The 27,114-nt window shown below is 37.3% G+C and overlaps 1 protein-coding gene across 5 annotated transcripts in view; it reads left to right on the forward strand.

The window, feature by feature from the left end:
- The first annotated feature begins 2,929 nt into the window (after positions 1 to 2,929).
- beta4GalT7 (beta-1,4-galactosyltransferase 7) overlaps positions 2,930 to 27,114 on the forward strand; it is a 36,909-nt gene continuing 12,724 nt past the window's right edge. The window contains exons 1-3 of one of the 5 annotated variants that reach the window (XM_081734616.1): positions 2,930 to 2,953; positions 10,949 to 11,103; positions 12,481 to 12,683. In XM_081734616.1, the coding sequence (XP_081590742.1) occupies positions 11,004 to 11,103; positions 12,481 to 12,683 (303 nt within the window). In that variant the 5' untranslated portion in view covers positions 2,930 to 2,953; positions 10,949 to 11,003. Of the gene's footprint in view, positions 2,954 to 3,202; positions 3,375 to 10,948; positions 11,104 to 12,480; positions 12,684 to 27,114 lie in introns of those variants that run through there. The other 4 variants (XM_081734615.1, XM_081734614.1, XM_081734617.1 and 1 more) reach the window with 4 other exon arrangements.

Consider the following 27,114-nt stretch of genomic DNA (forward strand, 5'->3'; position numbering starts at 1 on the left):
CTGCACTTGATAAAAGACTCGGAGTGAATGCTCACGAGCGGTCCCTGTTGTAGGAGGAAGTACAGCTAAGTTAAACTGCAAATGTATAGGCTGTTTGGCAATTGTCTTCTCCATGGGCGGCGATTAGGGGGGGCAAAGGGGGGCAGTTGCCCCCTCACTTTTTTAAGTAACCAATTAATGTATATAGTTTCATTTGGAAATGTAACGATTTTGTATGTGTTACTGATTAATAGGAAAAAATGCTGCCATATAATATTTGCTGTTGCGTGAATACGTATTGGTTGTCTTCCCGTGGAGTAAAGAAAGCTACAGTAATTGCGTTTTAATCGCCACAGAAAATAACCCCAAAAAATAACCTATTGGAGCACAATTTCAGCATTCTTTCATTTCTTCTTACAAGGGCTCGATATGTTAGTGAGCCGCTTTGAAGCTAATCGAAAGAACATTATGCAAAAAAGTAGGGCCTATTTCACAAGTTATTCTTTAATTGCACAAAAATTGACAGTTCCTAAAATGTCTTTTCTTCTTTCTAAAGTAAGGAATATCGATTAAAAAGAGCGTGATAAGAAACAACTTCTACCTTTTCCATTGTTTTGTAGTGTAATATACGAGTGAAGTGTTGTGTTTAAGGATGTACGAGTATATATACAATAAAATTTAGTAAATTGAACATAATTCTAGGCTTTAAGTTTATTTTGTATAAGTGAAGTGTGGATTGTAAGTATTGTTGTGTTTTGATGTGTTCCAAGAAAGTGAAATCTGCACCTAATGGCAACGAACGTATTTCAAGAAGTTGCAAAAGCAAATATTTCTTTAAATGTCGTAGCATATGCTTGTAGTATTTACTGTCTTTCATTTTCTAAGAGTAATAACATACATTTAATATCATGTGTGGAATTAAATATTAAGTTTTTCATTAATCCTCAGTTTCAATATAACTTTTGCAAAACAAGCATCATTATTCATTACTATGATTAATATTATCCTTTCTATTTATTTGATTTGCAAATTTATTAAATAATCTGATCACACAATTTTCCAGACAGAATTTTAAGATGTTCATGAGCAAGGAATCAAATCTCTTCTTACACTTTCGTTGTTTAAGAGTACAAAGGGCTAGTATCTACTTGCGTTGTTCTTCTCAATTTACTTAATAAACTATTGTATACGATATACGGTATTTTAACTGAAAATATAGTATCCTATTAGTTATACAACCTTTCGTCAAACAAAATGTTAGAAACAACCAGGAAAACTAACATTTATATACAAATATTCAGATCATGTCTTGCCCCCTCACTTTTAACGTCCAACCGCCGCCACTGGTCTTCTCATATAGTTGATGACATAAAATGTCCAAGTTTCCGATATCTTTTGACCCATACAGTAACAGAAAGACTCGAGAATTGTTGAAAATACTAGTTTCTCTCTAGGTTCCTTATTACTCTAACTTTTTGTAAGCGGAGATTTTGCCTTTTCGATAAATTGACGAGACTGAATCGCATTCTGTGAAGCCGTGTACAATTACAAGAAAGTCCTTTATACCACCTATATCATCTTGAACAGCACCAATATAGTGAATTTTGTCTTGGCAAGTATTCGTTTCTGGCATCATCATTTTCAAAGATGTATCTGGTGGAGCAAGGGCAGCTAGAAGAACTAATAAATCTTTGTCTTCACCAATCAAAATAACTCTAAGGCCTTTCTTGCCCTCTGAAATAGCCGTGGTTGCAATCAGCATATCAACATCTGCCTTGGTCTGAAGTACTTGCATCCTATTTCTGGAGATACTTACTCCAAAGATGTCTGAAACTCATTTTGTTGCTGTGATTTAGGAGAAATACAGTCTGCCCTAAAGTAACAGTAATATTATCTTCTAATTCTATGTCTTTCCTGTACGTTGAATATGCTCCTCATCTTTTATCCTTATTTCCATCAAAAACAACGAGAATTTTTTCCGTAAGGAGTAACATTGTATGTAGTATATTGCTGACATATTTCTTTGAACGTGCCGACTATTTCTACATTTCCCTCAAATTATCGGAAATTTCCCTTTCTTCCTTTCTTCAAAGAAGCTAATATTTAGGTTCCTAGAGGTTATTGAAGCCTCTGTAAATACTTACCCAGTGATAACTTCACTCAAAACTTGTGGATGCAGAGGTGAAAATTTTACAATATGGATCAAGAGGGAATTTAATGCATTATATGAATCTTCAAAATCCTAGCCCTTAGAAGATATTAATATTAGAGTGTGGCCTATAATTTAATTAGGGTGTAGCCAATAGTTTTGTATTCACATATTTTATGTTTCTTCTCCCTTTGTAATAAAAATCCCAAAACTCAATTTTTCACTTCTGTTCTGAGAAATTTTGTAAAATTTCCCTTTTTCCCCATCAGAAAAGTGTAAATTTCTTCAATTTTCAACACAATAAGAACAACTTATTAAATAAATTTTCAACGAGGTATGGTCATATCTCAGCTGTGTTTACAACCTGTATTATATGGTCAGTTAAAGCAGTGGTGCCCACCCCCCCCTTATGTCCATGACGTACCCCCCCAATTGTCTATCCGTAGGTGTTCTTCCATGAAAAAAATCTTCTTTTCGATTAATTTTACCCCCCCATCAAACATATTTATATAGATTTTTACCCCCCCAAAAAAAATTCAATGACGCAGTTTGCGTCATAGCCCCCCCTTGTGGGCACCACTGGTTAAAGTGAATGGTAGGTCCCCTCGAATATTTTTGGCATTGGAAATAGGCTATCCAATATGGCGGCCGTAGTGACCAGAACGGACGCGGGATTTTTTTGGATTTTCTCTGAGTCACTGAATAGAGTATCATGATCATTTTAGAAAAGGTTTCGGCTTGTTTTTTTTGAATGTCCGGGTTTTGCTCTTTTTTGGTCTAATTGCACTGAACTAAGACGTGGACTACATGGACACATAATTTAAAGTAATAAAGTTACGAGTTTTTTGTAAGAATTCGGGTGGTATTTCTTTCTTTGAAATTTCAGAGTATTAAAAAGTGTTTGAAGAAATATTTTAAGGGATATTTTGTATCAATGTTTTACATTTATTTTGAATTTAAATATTAAATACATATTTTAGTGCAAACTCCAATTTATTTTTGAATGTCTTGTGTTTCGCACCGCAATGTTAACGAATGCTGCTACAGAATGAGCCCTTCGAGATGGTAAATATTTTTTTGGGAAAAGGGAAATCGTCTTATGATAGATCTGTGGATCTCAGTTACATTGCTTCGCTGAGCTTAAATTTGAATTTATTTATATATTTGCTAAAACAATCAGAATTTCACTGATTCAAGTTCTGTATGGACTGGTGTGTGTTTCTTAGAGTGTAATGTTATTATATAGGTAATATGTTGTCATCAGTTAATTATTGACTGTGTTCACAGTATTGTTATTTTAAGTACAAGGATATAAAATTCATGTTATATTACCATGGAGGCAAATATATCTGACATTACTTTAAACATAATATTTTATTCATTACATAATATCGTAATTGCAGTGTTTATCAGTTTATCATAATTTTTAGACATCATGTTAGATTAACCGTAATTTGAGTGAAATTAAAAGTCGTTGATAGCGATATACGGATTCCTACTAAACCATTCAAATAAATGTATTATAGGATTGATGGTCGGTAGTTTGTGTAATCAGTTACTTACATTTGTATTGGAAAATGAAGCAAATTGATTCCATATTACACTGTTCTTAACGTAGCTTGAACCCTGTTCTGATTACCGATAGTCCATCATAAAAATGTTAATTTTACCTTTGTCCCGCATAATAAATCTAATGTTTTCAAGCTTAAAAACCTTAAAATTTGGCATCACTGCTGTATCGCCGGACCATACGAATATCGAAGAAAATAATAATAGTAATAAAAATATTTAGTTTCTCATCCAAAGTAAAAAAATTGTGACCTTGGTTCACTTGGTAGTGATTATTGTTCGAAATACAGAGTAGACATGGCATAGAAAGTTCATAAAACACGAATCAGCTTGTGCTAGGTGGCAACTAAAACGCACGAAGCTGTCTAATCGAGTCGGAGCAGGGGCCTGGAGTAGTAGCAAGGGTGTGCGTCCGTAGGGAGCAGGCGCGTCAGCAGCGGAGGGTATGCGCATAAACGAGGTTAGTGGGAAAACACTATATGCCATAAAATGCATGGCTTATGTGTTTCCCACGTTTAGGGGAGATACTAAATGCAATCCAAATCAAGTACCAAAATGTACTAAGTTTGGTTTGGTTAGATGTTCTTCTTGCGTAGTTTCAATTCGTTTCTACACTTAAGACAAATTGTTCGCCTATTTAGTAGGCCATGTCTTTCATACAAGTTCAACAACAGATACTGCTTATTTTTGTATAACTCGATTAAACTCAAGGCTAATGTTTAGCAGAATGAGTCCAGCAATTGTTTCTGAAAAATGTTATAATTTCGGTCATTTCTGTTCACATTAGGTTAGGTTAGATTAGTTTATGTTACATTATGTTAGTGTAGGGGTCCAGCTTAATTTTCCAAAAAATCATAAAATTTAGCTTCTTTCTACTATTATTAGGTTAGTTCAGGTTATCATAGGTTAGATTTGGTTACGTTATGTTAGGTCTAAGAACTTGCATTATTCATTTGTCCCGTATATTTTGTGTTTTTGGACCCCTTCTGCTAAACATAACCCAAACTCAATCACGATACATGACAATCTTGTTATTTACGCACCATTTCCATACTGCCTTGTCCATAAACATAACAAATGCATAACATATTGAAATGAAATTTGAATGATAGTGAAAGTATTGTATGTGTAACTGTACTCTTCCAGTGTCCTCGTTTATGCATATATCCCCCGTCGCTGATGTGCCTTTTGCCTACGAACGCACCCCATCGTGCTTCTTCTTGCGCTCCTACCCTGACTCGGTTAGGTAGCATTCGTACTTTTTAGTGGCCACCTAGTACAAGTTGGTTCATATTTTATGCACTGTTGTTTTTATGTCATACGTCCACCCTGTATTTATACTGAGCTTTCCTGAAGTCAATCTGCAAGTAGTAATTGAGCTCCTCATTTACTGTATGTTCTGCTAAAAGAAAGAAAGAAAAAAAAAACGCTAACCTGACCTGAAAATGTAAGAAATGTGTCAAAATTTGGTAGAACCGTCTGCTCGAGTAATGGCGTGGAATTTTACGAAAGATATCCAATTCACTATTTCTTACCTGTAAATTGTATGTATTTTTCATATTTCTGGACCTACTGTCTGGCACTTAACCCGTTACTTTTCCAGCTAAAATGAATGAGTGTATATGAAAGAGCATTGCGTGCTACTAACGTTTAGGGGTACTCCTCGAAATAATCGTTGGAAAATTACAGTTCTGTTATTAATGTCCTTTATGTCTTCCCGAAGATTATCTGGGCGACATGACAATAACCCGCTTAGCATAGATGAAATTCAAGGGACCACCAGAAGTATTTGGTGAAAAATTACAATTATTTCACGATGTGCGTATTAACAGCATCTGCTGGACATATGTCATAAAATCTATAGAGCAAAAACAAAAAACAATCTTTTCTAGGTGGACACTAAAAACATAAATGCTATATTGCTGAGTAAGGAATAGTGCGAAACTGGTTAGTTATTGCTGTAACTACAATACTTCTTGCATACATCCTGTTCTACCTAAGTCATAAATAACACATAGCTTAACCGCAATAGTATGATATTTTAGTAACTGATATATGTGCGTGTTTACCTTTTCAAATACCTTGTATTTTGAGTTACTGAATTTTCAGTCAACTAAGCTGTCAGCTACTTCGGAACATGTTAGCTAGAAGTAGATTAGGCTTTGGTAGGTTTTTCGTTTCCTGAGCTACGGTACAGGCTTATCAAATACAGTAAGCGCTTTTTAATCTGGCATTCTATGGTTCGTTCGGTAGATAGTATAATCGGGCATCGATCCAGCCGCAGAAATATTCAATTAAATAAAAATTCAGTGCTGGAATTTCATCTTGTGCTATATTGAATTATAAATAAGAATATTTTAAGTCCCTCCGTTGCTTCTTCTTGTTCACTTCAACCATGGGTTGGTGGGCAGCATGGAAATTTTAAAACTTTTCTCTCCCTTGGGAGAGCTGTTTATATTTTGATAAGGTCTCTTCGTCGTAACTCCATCTAGATATTTTATCCTTGGTCTTCCTCTTCTTGGTTTTCTTTCTGTCTTTCACTCTATCAGCACGGTGATCCAATCGGAGTGCCGAATAAGATGGACAAGCATGCTGTTTCTTTTTTTTTTTTTTTTTTCTATTATCTTCATGATCTCTCGTCCTTCATTAGCTCCCTTTAGTACGTCTTCATTCCTTTTCCTTTCGGTCCATGATATGCGCAGCGTTCTGCGCCAACACATTTCCGTTGCTGGAATGACTAAATACTTTATAGGATATTTATATCATCCCTACACAGGTTCCGAATGTGCGTAAACACATAACATACGTGTTTTAATTGTTTGCATTTTTATCTAGACTGATTTGTCAGTGATTTTCCTATTAAAACTATATTGCCATTCGGACAAAATCGCTTCGACTGTGGTCCCAAACGTGCCGCATTAAAGAGCTCTCACTGTATTATAATTACATGGGCGCATGGGGGGATATTCAAAATTGACAAAAAATTGGCTATTTGCCAATGAATCCTCCATTGAAAAATTTAAAGATTTTGACGTTTCGGAACTCTCAGCTGGTTTCTTCCTCAGTGGCAAGGTAAAAAAGATTAAAACGGAAAGGAGATAAAAGGAGTAAAACCAGGAATACATACCAATGTATAAAAGTAACGTATAAAAAGGATCCTGAGATGACCAGAGCAGAGTGAAAAAAGAATGAACTGAATAAAAAAGAACAGGTACAGCCAAAAAACAAAAAAAAAAGGGGGGGAAATTAAAGAATCGTTCTTTATTCATAAATACAAACCTGCATTGAACCTTGATACTGGCAACATTGATCGAACTTGGGTACCTACCTTTGATGCATACTTTCAATCTGGCAATAGTGGCCTAACATAGACACCATGTTCTTTTTGATTCAGTCCATTCTTTTTTCACTCTGCTCTGGTCATCTCAGGATCCTTTTTGTACGTTTCTTTTATACAGTGGTATATATTCATGGTTTTACTCCTTTTATCTCCTTTCCGTTTTAATCCTTTTTACCTTGCCACTGAGGAAGGAAACAGCTGAGAGTTCTCAAACGTCAAAATCTTCAAATTTTTCAAGGGAGGATTCATTGGTAAGTAGCCAATTTTTGTTAGCTCTCAGTGTACTTCAGCGGTGGTTGAATAGTGAAAGGTAAACAATGAAGAATGTATTCTACTGCACAGCATCACAAAGTTTATGTAATTTATGTATATTGCCTTTATGCTATTTGTTATCTATAATTAACATAGAACTGACGTTATCTTAGTCGTAGCAATAACCAACTTTTTCTTAGAAATCTAGACATCAATAATTCTTACACCAATATTTATGAACAGTGTGTGTATGGCGAGAGTTTTGAGGGAATGATTTTACTGCGTTTGATTTTATGTTTATTCGTATCTGTTGGAAATACTGACTCATGACTAGGCATTGACAAATATAAAACGAGTACATGCCGTAGACTTAAGATATATATATATATATATATATATATATATATATATATATATATATATATATATATATATATAATATAGATGTCTCTAGAATGCAAGTCCTATAGATCAATCAGGTCTGGTCCCAGCTCCGGTACGATGTTCTGTTCTCAGTAAGTTTTTCGTCGTAGCTGCTACGACTTAAAAAAGCCACTAATGCTGAGGTCATACACTTACTTCGCTCATGGTGAAATAGTAAATACATGTACACTCGTGTCCAAAATGATTGTCGCATATCTATAACTGTCTTCCTGTAAGAATATAATTCGATAATGATTTTGCAGGATACTGTTAATACTGATACTATATGTGTAATCGGAAAATGTATATTTGGATAAATTTCATAGCAAAAGAATTATAAATATGAAAATTAGAGTGAGTAAAACAAAATGTTGCTAAATGGACAAGAAAGTTTAATTTTCGTTTTATTATTCTTATTTACTGCTCTTTTGACATGAAATTTTCCACATACATGTCTTTGCCGATTATGCACATAGTAACATTATAAGAAATACCGGTCGAATTCGTTATCAAATTATATTCCTACAACAACATATTTATAGACATGCGACAATAATTTTGGATATGAGTGTACCTACGAGTATACTTCTCTCATCATATTTGTCAATGCATGAACTTACACGAAGACAGATGACTTCAATACTTGGAAACAAATTCAAAGACAGAATTACATAGCAGTTTTTTACAGATAAAGAATTCATAAATTAATCACAATTTAGTTTTGAAATATCCAAAATTTCCTTTTACTGTTCTTTGTAAGTCATGTTGAAGAGTAATGAACTAAAAATACAATCATGGACAAAAGTTTAATAATTGAGTTGAACAGAGTCTTTGCAGACATCGGAGCGAGTCTTTTTTTCATCTAAAAGTATCTTTTTTTGGCCAAAGTCTCTATCAGTCTCTATCTTTGAAACATTAGTCTGCTAAGTCTCTCTTTTTTTTTTTTTTTTTTTTTTATCCTTAACTATATTGTGTTTGGATTGTGGCAATGTATTAGAAAATGTCAGTAATTAAATAAAAGAAAAGAATAATGATGATGAATAGAAAATGACATAAATACAAGGTGATAAATATGTGAAAGATTACTTGAGCAGTGGACTGATGTACGATGGTACTTTTTGAAGCATATTCCATATACAAGGAAAAGTGTTGTTTTGGACAAGCAGTCTGTGAGAAAAAATGTAGATCTATTCAAGAAGCCTGGGATGTTAGCTCAGTTGCACTTTACATTGTCTTCTGCCAAGTTATATGAGAAATTTACACATCGTTTTCAGAGTGAAGTTCCGCTGGTTCATATTTTACATGCAGACTTATTAGACGTCATTGGAGCTATCGCAAGCAGAGTGTCTAAATGTGCTGCTATTAATGAAGTGAAGACAGCGTCATATGATTAGACCAATTGTAGGTTGTTTGAATCCGATAATTTACTGTCTTTAAAACAAATTGTCATTTCAGAGCAAATAAGAATTAAACTACCAGAATTGGATGCTCGACAATTGAAGAGTGTACAAGCACATTATATTTCAGGTGGTAAACATTTGGTGCAAAATACAATGACTAATTCTGTTCACATTAAACGAGCACTAGCATTTCTCAATCCTGAGGCTACAAAATCACAAAGTAGCTGCAGATACATCAGAACTATCTGTAGCAGTGCGAAATGGTCAACTTGTTGACGAATGGAAATGTCTGCAGCTTGAGCATGAACCTGCTGGAAGTGAAATTACTTCTTCACGTATTGACAGTTACTCCCAGGCTCTTTTTATGGGATTAAGAAGGCGGACGGTTCACCAAAATTTCCTCTAGTAAGTAAAGTAATAAAAGCTGCACTCTGCCTGCCCCATGGTAATGCAGATATTGAAAGAAGATTCTCAGTATCAAAAAATGCTCTAACAGAGGAAAAGACTCAGATGCCTTGTAGAACCTTGGACAGTATTTTGATTGTGAAAGATGCCTTAAAGTTTTATGACAGCAAGCCTCATCTCGTTCCAATTTCTAAAAAGATAATTACCGTGGGCCAAAATACTCATAAGTATTATCAACAGTTTCTGGAAGAACAGCGACTAGCCCAGGAAAGAATTGCCACACAGAGAAGAGAAAGAAAAGTTGAAAAAAGCAGAAGAACAAAAACTAGAAAATGCAAGAAGTGCTAAGGAGAACATAGAAGAAATTGAAAGCCAGCTTAATGAAAGGAAGAGGAAGTATAGTGAGACCAAAGAATCTGCAAATTCTCTGCTTGGTGAAGCCACAGATAGACTTCGGAAGGCTCTTAGAAAAGGGGACCTGAAGGAGGCACAAATCGCTCAAGGGATGTTGGAAGGTGTCATGTCATTGAAGAGGAACGCAAAGAGCACAAGAACATTCCAGCTCTTCAGAAAAGTGTTGAAAAGAAGATAAATGCTATTGCATCGTTTTTTAATGCACAGTCAAAGAAGAACTGAAATTTATTCAAGTGCAAAGGTTTTTTTTTTTTATATATCATATATAATGCTCCTGCGATGTTAAATCACAATAATGTTATCATATCTTTGAAAAAAAAAAAAAAGAAAAGAAAAGAAAAAGAAAAACCGCCAATGTCCAGTCACAACCAGAAATAAAAGCTTTGTTCTGTTGGAAGTCTTTACAGCTGAGATTTCTTTATATATGTTCAAAAATTAATGCCTAGGATCATTTGTGAAAATTGGAAGGTAGATGAATATATTTTTTATTTCAGAATTTAACCGGCGTCTTGGTAGGGGTAAATCATTAATGCACAACCAGGGAAGTAGTAAAATTTATCGAAGTGCAATGGTTTTGTTATATATATGGTTTTGTTACATATATTATATATAATGTTTCTGAGATGTCAAATAATAATGATATTGTATCTTTGAAAAAAGCCATCCAGGACCAGAAATAAAAGTTTTGTTCTGTTGAAGACTTTACAGCTGAGTTGTCCCTCAGCTTTCTTAATCATTTGTGAAGATTATATATATTTTTCTGGTCTTAACTGGCATCTTGGTAGAGGTACATCACTATGAAAAGTGTTAAATTTTCTAACTTATGACTGAAAGTTGATTTATGAAGTTTTTTTTTTTATCAGAGACTGGTTGGTCTACAAAGTCTCCTTTTGTGCTTCATTTGGTCTACAAAGTAGCTAGCTATTTTCAGTGCCATTAGACGCTCCGATGCCTGGTGACATTCTTAATTTTTCTCTCTGTTGTATACTCTTAACTATTGTTTTCTTTTGTTTTCAGTTCGTGAGATTTTCGCATATTTCCACCACTCCTTCAGATCAAGTCTTTCCGTTGCATGGCATGGATAGCACGGCGGTTAAAGTTATTTGTTCCGTTGATATTATGTTCTCTGTTGGTCGTTTTCCTTCTGGCACTTTCTCCAATGACAAGCACAGGTGAGTGTTGCTTTTCTGCTTCCAATCATCTAATATCTAAGGACAGTTGGTGTATACTTTGCCTTCCAAGTAATCCTAGATGTAGTCGGGTGATCTTGGTAAGAATTACCGGGACGTACAAGAAACTCAAAATCAGTTCCGTGGACTTCTTTGAAATATTGGATATGGTACCATCTTGTTGAAAATAAACTTGACATACATCTATGTCACCCAGTTACTGAACCAATTCCATGAAAGTGTATCAGTACTCTGCACAGTCTTCTTGAAATATATTGGGCTCTGAATTCCGATGTTCAATGGATTTACGGGTCATTCCTGAAGGGCGTGGGGAGTTGCAGCGGCTGGTATTTGTGTATGTTCTGTTAATTGACGTTGCCACATAAATGGAACCATGTGATGTCCAGTTTGCTACGATTTCTTACGACCGACTCCTAAAAACCATGGCAGTACTTAACATGTTTCTCCTGATCTGGTTCCTGCAAGTATTGGATATCGTGAGCTTTCTTCGTAGCTCTCTGTCATGTTGAGTACGAACAATCAGTTCCCTGCGACAGTTCCAGATTATGATTGTTAATAACGTACGAATGATTGTTTCAGTCGAGCGTTGACGTCATCCGCCACCATCAACAGTGAAAATTCGTAAGAGATCAAGCTGTTTCTAACATACGTACCAACGCCAGTATTGCCTTCCGTTTAGGGGAGTTACGAACACCAAATTTTCTCTTGTGTGCGCTTTACGTACCTTTGATTCAATTCATAATTCTGTATTTCTTTACTAGGAAGAGCCGTTGCATCTTCGCAATAGTTGGTGACAGGAACAGCTGCTACGCTCGGTGAATGCGTGTGTCATCTATTGACAAGGAGATGCTACTGCTACCACTTGACGCGTAAGCAAATTCTTAAGACTACGTTTAATTTAAACTAAACCGGACTCCTGTATGAATTACGATATAGTTCTGTAGAAATTAAGAAATGAAGAAATTGTTTAGTTTTGTGCGAATCGCCCTGTGTCCTTCGCTTTCGTTTTGTCGCAGCTATTTAAAGAAGTATTGTCTAATAAATCTGGTCGGTGTAGTTTATATTTTTAAATTTAGTATCTGCCACTTTTCACATCCTCGCACGCCTTCTCACGAAACACAAATTGTTTCGAAAAATTCGAAATTTTAAATTACTGTAAGAAATGGAAAGCAATTAAATTAAGAACTTGTAATTTCTTGCAAATATATTTCATATCTTTATAAGTTTGTGGGTATTTCTGTACCTTCTTAAAAAGACTTATTCTCAGACGATAGGAAAATTTCTTTATAAAATTGTCGTTTGTATGTGAAAAAATGCATAGAAAACTTCATTGTTGTGATTTATTTTACTTTGTTTCAGAAGACTGCAAATGTCCAAAGGAAACGCTGTTACCTGAACAGAGGATGTTCACTGCGGACCAACCAGAAAGTGACAGTGGCCATAAGCTGGCTGTGTTAGTGCCATTTAGAGACAGATTTGATGAACTGTTAACATTTGCGCCATACATTCATCGATTTCTTCAACGACAAAGTATTAACCATCACATTTTTATTCTCAATCAGGTAGATTCATGCTCTTAACGCATTCGCCATTTCTCTTCTACCGTTTAGTATCTTGTTCCGTACAGACGGATGCGAAGTGTGTGAAAGCATTTTTATAAAATAAGTTTTTATTATTATTATTATTATTATTATTATTATTATTATTATTAACCTTGTAAACAAGTCATTTTCATCGTTTGGGAAAGATGTTCATGTTTTGGTAAACCTATTTGACTTTTTAAGAAACGTCTTGCCTGTAAAATTAGTTTGTAAGCTTTGAAAGATGAGTTAGGAAGTAGATGAAAGTGGTATCTAAAATTAGTAGAGCCTTTCTATCTCTGTGTCTCTTGCTGGCGCGGCTGTCGATATGTGATTTCCCGTGCCTCCCTCGAAAGAGAAGGGATAAGTTGCTGCGGCCGAGATCTTTCAATTGTTAGATGCGGAAGCTTTGCCATAATGAATTATTTCACGGACTTCGGTGTGCTCCAGGGTTTGAAAAAACCCGGGTATTTTTGAAAAAGCCCAACCCACCTGGGCCCATATGGGTTTTTTCGGGTATTTTCGGGTTTAATTGGGTTTTTTCGAAATATTTTAGTGTCTTTGGGGTAAAAACGTTCAAATTTGATGTATATTTCAAGATTGTCATTGTCGCTACTTGCAACAATATTCTGTTCACTACTGTTTGGAAAAAATGGCCGCCATTTTGAAATTTTACATTGAATCGCCGAGAAAATCTACACGGCAAATTTAGAAAGTTCTTGCTTCTATCCTCAAAATTTAAACTTAAAAGTCCGAAAATTGCACCCTGTAGCGTGGATACCCTCTAGTTGAAAAATGGCCGCCATTTTGAAATTTTACGTTGGATGGCCGCCAAAATATATATACAGCTAATTTAGTGTGTGTCGTACTACTCTGAAAATTTCTATTCAAAAGACCCAAAATTGCGCCTTGTGTGGATACCCGCTATTTTGAAAAAAAAAAAAAAATTGCCGCCATTTTGAAATTTTACGTTGATATGTCGCCAAAATCTATACAGGAAATTTAGTGTGTCTCGTGCTTGTACCCTGAAAATTTAAGACCGAAAGTTGTACCCTGTAATGTGTGTGTAGTACAGGCAGACAAACGAACAAGTGTAGATCAAGTCATCCCAGGAGCCTTAGTACGTTCGCCAAATATGAATACCAAATATATTAATTTAAAACAAAGATATTCATGGCACATTTTAGAGCGTAAAATAAATGGTTTTGTTTTTGAAGTTCACTTCCGATGCTTTGCGCGTTTAATTACGGGAATTTCCCTAGAACTAGCAAGCGGCTCTTTCCTGAAAATGAATTTAAAACAATTAACAAAGAGATAATTCAGTTCACATTTTATAAAGTTAGTGTTTCAAACTGCCTTAAATGAAATTAAATATCTTTCAGCTTAAAATAAATAGTTTTATTGTTGAAGTATTCACTTCCGATGCTTTGTGCATTCAATTGTGGGAATTTCCCGAGCACTTCTTTCACGACGTGTTTTCCCCGAAAATGTAGCTTTCTTTACTGTACATCGACACTTCAACTAGTACGGAAGTTTGAATTCAGCACTCGAAATACTAGAGTTACATACAGGGTCGTATCCAGAAGTACAGGGTGCGGCAGCGTTCATAGCGTAATTTGACTTGGGTAGTACAATGACGTACTGCATGAATGCGCGCCAGCTCGTGCCGCATTCGTGTCCTAATGAGCTGCCATTTCGAGTGTGACAGTGATATGGAGCGGTGGAGTGCACAACATCGTGCCTTTGCTGTTGAAAGTTATTTCAAGAATAACGACTCTGTTATTGCTACCCAGCGTCTATTTCGGCAACATTTCAACTTGGGATGTCATGGGAAAGTTCCAGATGGACGGACCATTGTGAGGTGGATACGTGCCTTTCGAACAACAGGTTCTGTTTGCAATGGCAAACCGGGAAGAAGTGAAAGAAGTGTGCGGACACCAGAAGCCGTGGAAAATGTTCGTGCCGCAATATTGCGTAGCCCAAAAATATCTGCTCGTCGTCATTCGCAAACTGTGCATATGTCCGATCGCTCATTCAGGAGAATATTTCACGAAGATCTCCATTTTCACCCATATAAGCTGCAGATTGTTCAGGAAATCATGCCTCGCGATTGGGTTTCACAAGAAACAAACATTCTGCTTAACCATGCGTGATCTTCGCCAAAATCCACAAATGTTGCACACCATCCTGATGTCAGATGAAGCTCATTTCGAGTTATGTGGTTCAGTGAATAAACAGAATATGCGTTATTGGAGTGATGTCACAGTGTGGTGTAGAGTTGCTTCCTTTGGGATTATTGGCCCTTACTTCTTTGAGGATGACAGCGGTGTGGCCGTAACTGTCACCAGTGAACGCTACCGAAAGATGCTGGAATACATCGTTCCTCCTCAATTAGGCATGGTCGATTGGCATGTGGAACAATTGTGGTTTTAACAAGACGGAGCGACCTCGCATACAGCCAGAATTTGCATGGATTTCTTGCGATAGACATTTCCAACTAGAGTAATTTCCCGTTTTGGTGACATTTCCTGGCCGCCTCGCTCACCTGATCTTTCATGTGCAGACTTTTTCTTTTGGGGCTACCTGAAGCAAGAAGTGTTCCGAACACGTTGTGCCACCATTCCTGAGTTGAAGGATCGAATCAGAACTGCCGTCGGCAATGTCCCAGGGAATACGTTACACCGAGTTATGGAAAGCTTCCAACACCGCCTAGATGAATGTGTTGTGCAGAGGGGGCATCATTTGACAGGAGTCATATTCAAAAAGTAATCCACGCAATGGACAATGACTTACACATTAGTAAATGGCATACCTTTAACTATTAATTGACATAAGAGGTAATAAATAAATTACAGTTACTGCCTGATAGTGTGTTTTTAATATCCTACTATGTCGCACCCTGTAGTAGGACTGATTTTTTCCCCACGCCCGCGGAGCAATGTAGGGGGGCTGCAAGATCCGATGCTATGGAGGGGAGCCTTGGGAACAGGTGTCGACCGGCGGCAGTCGCCTGCGTACGTTAGTTGAGTGTGGACCACTGTGTTAGTGACCTCCTGTTGTGACACCTCGTCGTCAGTTGCGATGCAGCGAAATTTGGAGGAGCGGTACGCCATCAAGTTTTGCGCCAAATTGGGAAAATCATCGACCGAAACCAATGACATGCTTACGCAGGCCTACAAGGAGGATGCCATGAGCCGCACAATCATCCCGTAAAGAGAAAGCCAGAATGTCGAAATCGAAAGTGAAATCTATGTTGATTGCATTTTCTGACCGTCGTGTCATTGTCCATAAGGAGTTTGTACCTCCTGGACAGAGTGTAACGGCTGCGAAATCGGATCATATGCGTGCGACCAGACCTGGTGGGGAAATGGAAGCTCCACCATGACAACGCGCCGTCGTGGATTGTGAGGGATCTCCTGACCAAATTCGGCGTTTCCACGTTGCCTCACCCCCTACAACCCTGATATGGCACCGCCGGACTTCTTCCTGTTTCCCCGTATCAAGAGGCAGCTCAAGGGGCATCGTTTTGACTCGGTGGAAGCGGTCCAAGCGGCGACGACAAGGGCGCTGAACGGCATCCCGGAGGACGTCTTCCAGAAGGCCTTCGCGACCTGGAAGGCTCGCTACCAGAAGTGTGTGAATGCCCAAGGGGCCTATTTTGAAGAGTATTAAGTCTATGTACCAAAATGTTCAATAATTAAAAAAAAAAAAAAAAAAAAATCAGTCCTATTACTTCTGGATACGACCCTGTAGTCTTCGAGCATTAAGCTTCTTAAATCTGACAAGAATTTTTACGCTATTGCTGGTATTGATTCTACAGAATGCTTATTTGAAGAGTAGCAACTAATGACGGAAGTATACTACTGTTGTTGGAAAACAAAGTTTTAGGTAAGAATACTTGTGTTACCATCAAATGTATGAAATAATACAAATGTATTTACATATTTACTGCTGGTACAGGCACCTATGGCCTTAAACTCGTCAAATGTATGGGGGAGTCACTGAGTCGGCGAGCATACCATTCACGGAAAGTATTTTCTAAAATATAAAATTGCATATTTTACTTCAAGTAGGCTATAAACACAATCCATACATTAATTTGTTCTATAATTATCTCAAGCTAAAGTAAACTTTTTTTATCCATTCAGTGCATTCAGAACTTTATATAGGTCTATCGTTGGGTGTTGTATACTTTAACATGAAAACATCTAATTCGCCGAAAGGAAGTCCAAGATCTGATAAAAATCACTTTAAATGTGATCACCTTAGTTGTATCAATAACATACTAACGGGGGCCGCGGTGGCTCAGTGGTAGAGCGTTCACCTCTGGTGCTAGGGGTCTCGGGTTCAAACCCTGCTCCCGCCAAGTGAACTTTGTGGTGGACAAACACCGTGTGCGTGGGTTTTCTCGGGGTTCTCCCGTTTCCTCCCACTTTCTTCATTCCACCATTTCATTCATTACTCATTATCACCGTCTCCTTTAGCCTAACCAGCATAACTGTGGGACGTAAAACTCAAAATTTCATTTCATTTCAATAACATACTAACAAAAAGGTCAAAAACCCAGGTGGGTTTTAAAGTGGGTTTTTTCAGGTGGGTCCAGCCCGAAAAAACCCGCTGGGTTTTTTCGGGCTGGGCCCACTTGGGCAAACCCTGGTGTGCTCTGCCTTATTAGCCACTCTAAGTAGCCTACGATCGTCACTCGTCAAGACCAAACGACTGAATGACAAATTAGCAACACAGCTGAGGTCATTCACTTCTTTTCCCTGACCAAAGGGAGGGTTTCATCAGCCAGAGGGTGGCGGGGGTGGAGCCGAAATATAGTTCGCATAGTTTCCGAGGGCACAGGTGGAATAGACAGGCTCTAAGGGAAACTAACTTACTTTTTAAAAATATTAATATGTATAATTGCTATTTGGTCTAGGAATTAATTCGTGCGGTTGGTACGCACACATTGAAGCTGTAGTACAAACACAAAATACATAAATACCTTAAGAAAAATATTGTCCATCGCTAGCCACCACTTTCGCCCATCTGTCAGGCAATGTACGGATTCCATGGCGAAAGAAGTCCTCATCCTTGGAAGCGATCCAGTCAGAGACCCATGTTTCGATATCTTCTGAAGAAGTAAACCGCTGTCCAATCAAATCGTTGTTCATGCAATCGAACAAGTAGTAGTCCGAAGGAGCAACGTCTGGTGAATACGGCGGGTGGGGTAAAACTTCCCATCCGACATTTTCTAAATAGGTTTTGACTGGTTTTGCGACATGTGGGCGAGCGTTATCATGTTGAACAATAAGTTTATCATGTCTGTTCTCCCATTCTGGTCGTGTTCTGGCCAGAGCTTGCTTCAAACGCATTAATTGTCGTCGATAACGTTCTCCATTCATAGTTTCACCCGGTTGCAGCAGCTCATAGTACACCACACCTTTCATATCCCACCATATGCACAGCATAACCTTTGCACAGTGAATATCTCGTTTTGGTTGTGATGGACCTGGTTCACCTGGTTTCACCCAGGCCTTTTTTCGTTTAGGGTTCTCGTAATGGATCCACTTCTCATCACCCGTAATAATTCGATGCGGAAACCCCTTTCTGCTCTGTCGTTGAAGCAGCAATTCGCAAATGGTTTTTCGTCTTTCAACGTCTCTGTCTTTCAATTCATGTGGAACCCAATGTGACATCTTTTGAATCATTCCCATGGCTTTCAATCGTTTGGAGACTGTTGTTTGATCAACGCCTAATGCTGCTGCAAGTTGTTCCTGCGTTTGACACGAATCCTGCTCGAGCAATGCTGTCAATTCTTCGTCTTGAAATTTTTTTGGCTGTCCAGCTCGCTCTTGGTCTGCCAAGCCGAAATCACCACTTCTAAACCGTGCAAACCACTTCTGACACGTTCGCTCAGCTAGAGCATGGTCACCATACACTTCCACCAAAATACGATGACTTTCAGTCGCACTTTTCTGCATGTTAAAGTAATGCAGCAGGACACCCCGCAAAAACACTTTATCAGGCACAAATTGCGCCATGTTCACTTAACTACAAACTGGTGTTGTTGACGCTTTAATCCACTGCCCTATACTACGAACGATACGCGATGACAGGGGTTTGCAACACATGTGTGGATACACGGAACTGTGGGACGCTCCGTTCGTTGCGCCATCTCTTGTCCACCCGCACGAATTAATTCCTAGACCAAATAGATTATATTAAAGTAAGCTTGTGATAAATTCAGTTCCAGGAAATAATAATCAATATCAATTTTAGAAATATTCTTGCAGCTACTAATTGTGTCTTGCTTGCCAAACTAATTATTCCGAAACTGCTCTTCGGAAGCATGGTGATTCAGTTCCTTTAATCGTAGGCTATGAAAGTTCATCATGAACAATGTTATGTCCGTGGGTCTTATGCCCGTTTCTTTTCACATTTTCATTTCACCAAAAGTTCTATTTTTGACCCGTCTCCTTTAACTTTAATGACAACCATGAAACATTAAATTTTAAAAAATTCATTTTCGACTCTATTTGTGGTTCATCTTCAGATTTTTGAAGGAATAAAAGAACAAAATAAAGTTAAATTGAAAGTAGAACTTACATTGATCCATCCTGTGTGTAATTTCAAAAGCGGATAGACACACGAAGATTTTATCTTTCAGGTTTTTACTGCACTTGAATCCTAGAAGGACCTTTTTTTATAAATGCAGCGTCTTGAAATTATGCACACCGGTACAGACCAATGCAAGTCTTTCTTTTAATGTTAATTTTCTTTGATTACTCCTTTTCTTCCTTCAAAACCTTTATGATGAAACACCGAACAAACCATTCTTGAAAAATCTACAGAATATCTTTAGTAACCACGCTCTTGTCCAGAATGTTCTAGTGAGATGTCATCAGCTACAACAACAATGCTATGTCGTCGTGTTCTGCTGGGTGCTGGGATTTATCGCCTTTCGAGGAAACGATCACGCTGACACAGCAGCCAAGCATGCTGTCTTGGCAGGAGTTGTATTGGAGCACCCTTTCTCTTGCTTCGATCTCTGTTTGATTTTCTCCTTAGAACGCGATCTTACTGTCAGGTTGAAGTCGAGATAAGGAATGTAAGCTACACTCTGAAGCTGGTTTTAAAGAGCTAACTTACATCAGCACTTACTAGTTGCAGAGATGAGATGTTTGTTGTGTTTGAGTATTTGACATCATCTGACCCGTTCTTATTTAGCGTATTGTGAAGACAGGGTTCCTACAACCTGGAAAGTTATTTGTGTGTGTGTGTGTGTATGTAGTCAGGGAAATGGGTCTTCGGTTATAGAAAAGTCAAGGAAATTGAGGAACTAGCGCGTCCTAGCGTTCATATTTGATGAAATTGCATTTCCTTGTGAAGATTAGACTCACAAGATTTTCTTAGTCTTCATTCTATAAAGCACAGCAGGTGGTTGATTGGATGCGTAAACTTTCTACGTGAGATTGAGAGCACTTCTGTGTCTGTTGTTTTCTTTTATTTAGTCCTGTAGGATACACTTGTATATTCCTTAAGAAAAGAAAAGAAAGAAAGGAATTAGGAAGACCATATTGATCAACCTTTTCTCAGACATGTTGTTCTCTCAGTGTTTCTGCTGATGGTAAGAAATCCGATTCGTCTCACCGAAGTATACCTAAAACATTTTTAAAAAACGAGCTTGCCGTGTATTTTTTATTGTATGTGTCTTCAGGATTAGGATTAGGAATTAGATTCATGGGCTTTCGGCATCTAAGGCCATTTAGCCCGTCACGTATATGATAAGAGGGATGACGTCCATCGACGAGCATACTATTCAATGAAAGGGAAGGAAGGGAGTGGCCTGGGACCATTATGTTAGGTACCATCCCGGCATTTGCCTGGTGTGAATGAGGGAAACCCAGGAAAAATCTCACTTAAGATGATCGACCTAAAAAAGCTGTTACACTTTTTCGATCGAGTGTTCCCACCGGGGATCGAACCCGGGACAACTCGCAGCAAAGGCGAGAGAGTTAGTCACTACGCCACGCGGAGTCACTATGTGTCTGCATTTTTCTCAGATTATCTTTTAAATGATATACCAGCAAATCGTCTTTTGCAGGTCTTGACGGTAAAGGAGAAGGAGAAACATGAATTTTTGCACGAGTTTCCTAGTGTGTTATGCTCAGTGATAAGAAAACTGCACTAAGGAAGTCCTCTAAAGCACAAGACCATAAGAGCTTTGTCATCTTTGAGTCCTGAGATTATCGAGAGATCCCCTGTGACTGAACAGAAGAAATTTTACCTACTCCTCCAAGTGATGCATCCTTGATGATATAGTAGCTGAAAATGCCGAGAAACAACACTTCTTATTCTGTAATCCGGGAGTAGAGAAGCTTGAGGAGATCGTTCAGTCTTGCGATGAAGGACTGGATGTTTCTATCAGAAACATTCTCTTGGATAAGGAGGATTGCAAAGAGATGTTGCATGTTGTAAAGATCTACATGATTTTCTCTCACGCTAAAGCAACTGTCGAAGGTGATTTTTCCGTAAATAAGTCTTTATTGGTAGAGAACATGCTGGAGAAAACAGTTGTGGCACAGCGTCAACTGTACGACAGTATCCTAGAAGCAGGTGAAGTCCAGAATATCAAGATCTCAAGGAAAATGCTGGATTATATTTTAAATGTACGGAAACGGTATCAAGAATATTTGTACCAGAGAAAGGTAGAGAGAAATGAACAAGAACAGAAGAAAGCTGCAAAAAGTGACATTGGATGCAAGAAATTAGAAGAAGAAATTGACATGTACGTCAGGAGAATGAAGGAAAACAGTGTGTAATTGATGCAGAAATTAAAGAGCTGAAGAAGAAAAAAGGTTCAATGTATTGAAAACAATGGTGCTGATTGAAACTGTCAAGATGCTGAACACAATTGTTCTTTCTTGTATAATTATAGTATTGTGATATTTGTTAACGTCGTCATTATAATCAAAATTTAATTAATATAGAATATGTATAACAATTATATCGAATATATAATACATATGTATTAATTAATCATAATATCAAAGGAAAATTACGAGTGAAGGATCCACGTTGGTGAGGATCGGTCGGCTGTAGGAAAAGGAGGAGGCCGACTCCCAGTGGCGTATTTAGGGGGGGCTTCCGGGCTTAAGCCCCCCCCCCGCCCGAAATCTTACTATAGTAAAGTATATGAAATATCTTGCAGAATTTTCACATTTTCAGGCAAAGCCTTCTCCTTCCCCCCGAAAGTTAGTAAAGCCCTCCCCAAAACAAAATCGTAAATACGCCACTGCCGATTTCATAGAAATTTCTTGTAGAAGAGGATTTCTATGGAGAGCCATGAGCCATGAAGTCTGGGAAAAGTTACGGAATCTGTTTGCTCAAAACCTATAAGAACCCTGGAAAAGCATATCATCACGCTGAATATGTGGCAGATCCGTGCAGAATTCTTGTGCGGATAATTCAGCGTACACAGAATGTTTAGGGTTGCTTAAAACATAATTGCGTCTCGGAGAATGGATATTAGGTTGTATTTATGACGCATTACTTAACCAGTGTCCTCTCATTGAGCGTTTAATTTCTTACGTTTTGTTATGGTTTTTAGCATTAGATATTCCGTTGTATTATTATTATTATTTCATTAGCTTTATTCTACTTATTGCTATTCGTTCTTTTATTTTCCTTTCCTTTCACGATCTTTTAATTTTTGTTATATTTTGCCAAGCTTTTACTATCTGTTTTAATATTGATTTATGTTATGAGCTTCGTTTGAAGAATTTTAGTCTTTACCACTGGCTTTCCTCGAGTCTGGCGTCCCCATTGAATCCGCAGTGAGTAAGTTAGTGATAAGTGGAAAGACTAAAACTGATCCCGAACTTCCACTATGACAAAACTCCATTTCACGTCACAAAGATAGGAAATGGCAATATAATTTACAATAATATGATAAGTATCTGAATGACATTAATTGGTATATTATCAGAAACCCTAACACAGTAAGAAGGATGTAAATTAGAATTTTCTTTGAATACATTAAATTGTGTATGCGACTGTACAACAGTGTTTCAATGCATCCATTTATATATTAAAATGCTAGGTTTATATGTTTGTCTCCAATCCTTCCGACAATGAGATCTCGAAAGCCAGGAGTGCTAGAAAGCGTGTCGCTTTCGCTGGTCGATTCCAAATGTTGTGTAGATTGTCCAGGTCTAATTAAAAAATTAAAAAATAAAAAAAACTTGGCCGTTATTTCTTTATTACAGTTTTTAGGGGTACACTGGAAGTGTTGAAATTAAAAAAAGGTAAAGCATCAAATCCTACGAGTTATACATTCCAACAACACATATTTGTATACAGGGGTTGTATATCTCTGGCGTTTCATGGCCAAATGATAATGAAAAACGAAGGATAGCCATTTCTCCAATCTAAGATGAATCTTTATTGTTTGGAGTGTTTTGCCCAATGAATACCATATATCACTGACATTATAATTAATTGTGTATGTAATGTATTTGCTTATTACATGCTACATGCAAGAAGAAAGAAAACCTTGATAATACATGAATTAGAAACTCCAACCGGAATTAGGCTCAATTTTGCAAACGGTGCAAGATATTGAAAAAAAAAATCTCCCGTTTATGGTACCCCTTGCTGATTTTTATCAAGACGTCTTTCACTTTTGTCTGTAAAGGAACATGTACAGATGTTGTGAGGAATGACAAGGAGATTCATGCTCATATGTGAATGATGCGCTTTGTTGAGAGCACAGGTTCAGCTAGTAATATATAAAATAGTAGAAGTGATTTACTGATCAACGCCCAGGCCAGACTACTATAGATAAAAACTTGAAATTTGTGCAGAAAAATCATCTTGTCACGAAAGCAAATGTTTTGCCAAAAACAGTATCTCAGAAATCTCTGGAATTGTAAAGGTAAAACTCGGTATATGAAATTGCCATTAAAAATGACTGAAGACGTGTTTCTGTGATTTCTAAAATCCTGCTCCTAAAGGGAATAGAAGAATTTCTATAATATTAAAATTTCCTACTGTGTATTGAGAATATGTCTTATATAAGAATTTACTTAAGTTAGGGGTGTGAAATTCGGAATATAAGCTCTTGATTAAAACTAAAGAGACTACTGTTTTCCAGTGTTATCGAAAATTCCGCTTCTAAAGAAGGAAAAGGATTAATTGCTAGATTTCTGATTCTTTATTTAGAAAATGTGTAATGTAAGAATCCGCTTACACGTAAGTTGGAGGTTTGAAATTCGGTATATAAATTCTAAATTAAAAATGGAGGGCTGCATGTTTCAGCGTTTTCGAAAGTTCCACTTCTGAAGCGGAAAAGGGCAATTTATATCTATCTATATAAAAATGAATCTGACTATGTTTGTGACTTAATAACTTTTGAACCACCCAACTGATCTCGGTCAAATTTTCAACATAGATAAGGGTTGGTCCTGGGGTGTTTTTTATCATTTCACTTTGACGGTGCAACTTAGGGGAGGGGAATATATAAAATTATCGATATTAGTGCCGAATCTATAGTTTTCGGGGTCACTGAGATGAACAGTGACACTTCCGATGACTTTTAAATTGAAATTCAGCCCTGCAACTTGGGGAGGGAGGAGATACATAAAAATAATGAAAATGACCGATATCAGAGAGCGTTTCAGTAATAGTGAAAAGTGATCAACTAACGGAACATATTACTAATTTTTCGTATTTTAATCCAGCAAAGCGGGTAATAGACGCTAGTATTATTATATAAAACAGGGTGTATATCGGTCACGAAAGTCATGAAAAAGTCACGAAATCTGAAAACTGCCATGAAAGTCAAGAAAAAGTCACGAAATTTAGCTTTTGGGTCACGAATTTTGTTATCTGTACAAATACAAGTAAAGACTGGAAATATTTTGCTCTATAAAACGTCAAGATTCACCGCCAAAAATGTCTATGGTCGGCTTTAGACGCTACCAAATCGCAAGCAAAGCATGGTTCTATCGCATGCATGAAAATTCCAGGGGCGTCATTTAGGGGGGCAGTTGCCCCCTGAGTGTGATTTATATAGATTTTATCAATAAAATAGTAAACGAGTTTAAAACCCGAAATTTTACTTATATCAAGTAGTCTTGTCTCCCCCCCCCCCTCAAATCAAAGTCTGAAATGACGCTCCTGGAAAATTCTTCCTAATTCGCACCCAAATTCACTCTTGAGATTGTCTTTCTGCTGGCATCCTTGAGCAGTAGCGAAACAAATCGCATCGCATTGCCGAAACCACCTACGCATCTAACCAGTTTATTCAACTGTGAGAAGACACCAAGTTTTTATCGCTCCAGGGAACAGCCTTAGAAAGTAGAGATAACATAGATAAGTGCTAAAAAAAATATAGGTACTGTTATTAGTTTTTGAATGTTTCAAAATTCTATGGTTTGGGAAAGAATAGGTCACGAAATTTCATTTTGAAATTTTAGTAGACACCCTGTAAAAGAGTAAAAGTAATTAACCTATCTATGCTTAGACCATACTACTGTAGGTAGAATCATGAAATTTGGACAGAAATCTGATAATATCATGGAAGCAAGGGATAAGAAGTATATATCTTGTAGAAATATATATCTTATTCCCTCCCTCCAAGAATTGAGTATACCACAAGTCCCTAAAGTTAGGTAGATAGTACTCAGGATGTAAAATTCTCATTAAAAATAATTGAACACGTATTTCAGCGTTTTTGAATATTTCACTTATAACCGCCATCAGGTTATATAAGTATTTTTTGTGGACGCTTTGTATATTTCGTAAAGACAGTGATTATTTTTTCGATTTATACTTTATTCTGCGACGCCAATAAGTTCTTTCTTCGGTGGGAATTTCTTCTTTCTCACGCAACTGGACAAAGAAGTCTTTCATCTTTTTTTTTTTTTTTCATATATATATTTAAAACTGCTTTGTGGTGAGAACATTTCAGTAAACGACGAACCTTCTCAGTGTTTCTCCCTGACTTATTAATATGCACAGTATATATTCTATAGTTATTTGGAACTGAATTAAGTGCTTTCTTGAATCGTTTATGGAAATATTGCGGTAGATTAGAGCAGATCAGAGTAGACCAGGTGCAGAAGCGTCAGATCGTCGCCAGCCACATCGCTTTACCAGTTCCTTATCTGTACTTTCACACACCCGAGTTATCGCAATGTCTTGTGCGTCGTGGCCAGTGGATTAATATTAACGTCAACTCTTTTTATGTTCTATTTGCTTGTACATGCAGGAGATTTAACCTGGGTGCTTTTAAGAATGAACTGCCAACATTGATTAATGGACCGATGGAGTTCGTATCTCGAACCTCATGGTTCGGGGAGTATTACTCCACGTTTCGAGGCAGCAACCAGGCACGTCGTGTTGAGCATCAAGTACAATATTATGCTAAGGGACATAAGCTATTAGCCGGTGAAGGACGTTTTCTTACGGGTAGCCCCCAGTCAATAAGTCCCAGGTTCATATACCTTGTGCGCTAAACCAGTTATAAACGCGCTCTCCAACATTAGCATTCCACTTTGGAGACTACTTAATTTTGCTGAAGACTCATGTCGACTCTCCAGGACTGTTTGGAGCAGCAACTAGATTACTACGTGGGATTATCCCGGCGACACTTCCCCCAGTGCTAATCCCTCAAGTGCGTCAATGGTGTGCGAAAAGCATTTATAGTGAAATCTCAATTATAATCTTATATATATATATATATATATATATATATATATATATATATATATCAAAGTGATAAGGGCTACAGTATAGTGAAAAGTAAAGTGTGGTTTTAATAAAGTAAATAATTATACATAATCAGTGTTAAGTGTTGTGATCGTTTCTCTTCGTTATTTTTCTTTTTAATAGTATTCTAATAAATAAGTATAGTGTCGTTTTACCCAGTGTGTTTTCGTTGTATGCGTGAGTGATGTTCGTGTGCGTTATGGTCTGGATGACCGTCTGATCGTCCGTGAGGTTTTCGAGATGAGACATCCGAACCTCTCGGCGCCTAATGCTCATCTCATCATTGAGACCGACGAGCAATCTGGGAACAATTTTGTAATCCCTTCTTGGAAAGGTCCTTCAATGTCCTACCCAGGTAAGTCCAGGTGTCAGGAGAATACTCATTGGCAGAACCACGAAGGACAGACTATGACCAGGCGATTACACACTTCTAAAGATCAAAAGGGGAGAAATTTGTACCGGTATAATATTTAAATTTTCGATTCTGTAGTAAGACAACGCGCAGCTTCCTGCAAGTTGGAGGTGTGATCTCCTCATTAAAAATGAGTCAATATGTGTTGCACCGGTTTGAAAATTCTTTTTCTAGAGAGACAAATGGAGAAATTTCTATACTTATAATATTCAGATTTTCTAAAACTTATTCTAACCACGT

The sequence above is a fragment of the Thermobia domestica genome, chromosome 12, assembly GCF_964235325.1.
Source record: "Thermobia domestica chromosome 12, izTheDome1.hap1.1, whole genome shotgun sequence".
NCBI classification, from domain to species: domain Eukaryota; kingdom Metazoa; phylum Arthropoda; class Insecta; order Zygentoma; family Lepismatidae; genus Thermobia; species Thermobia domestica.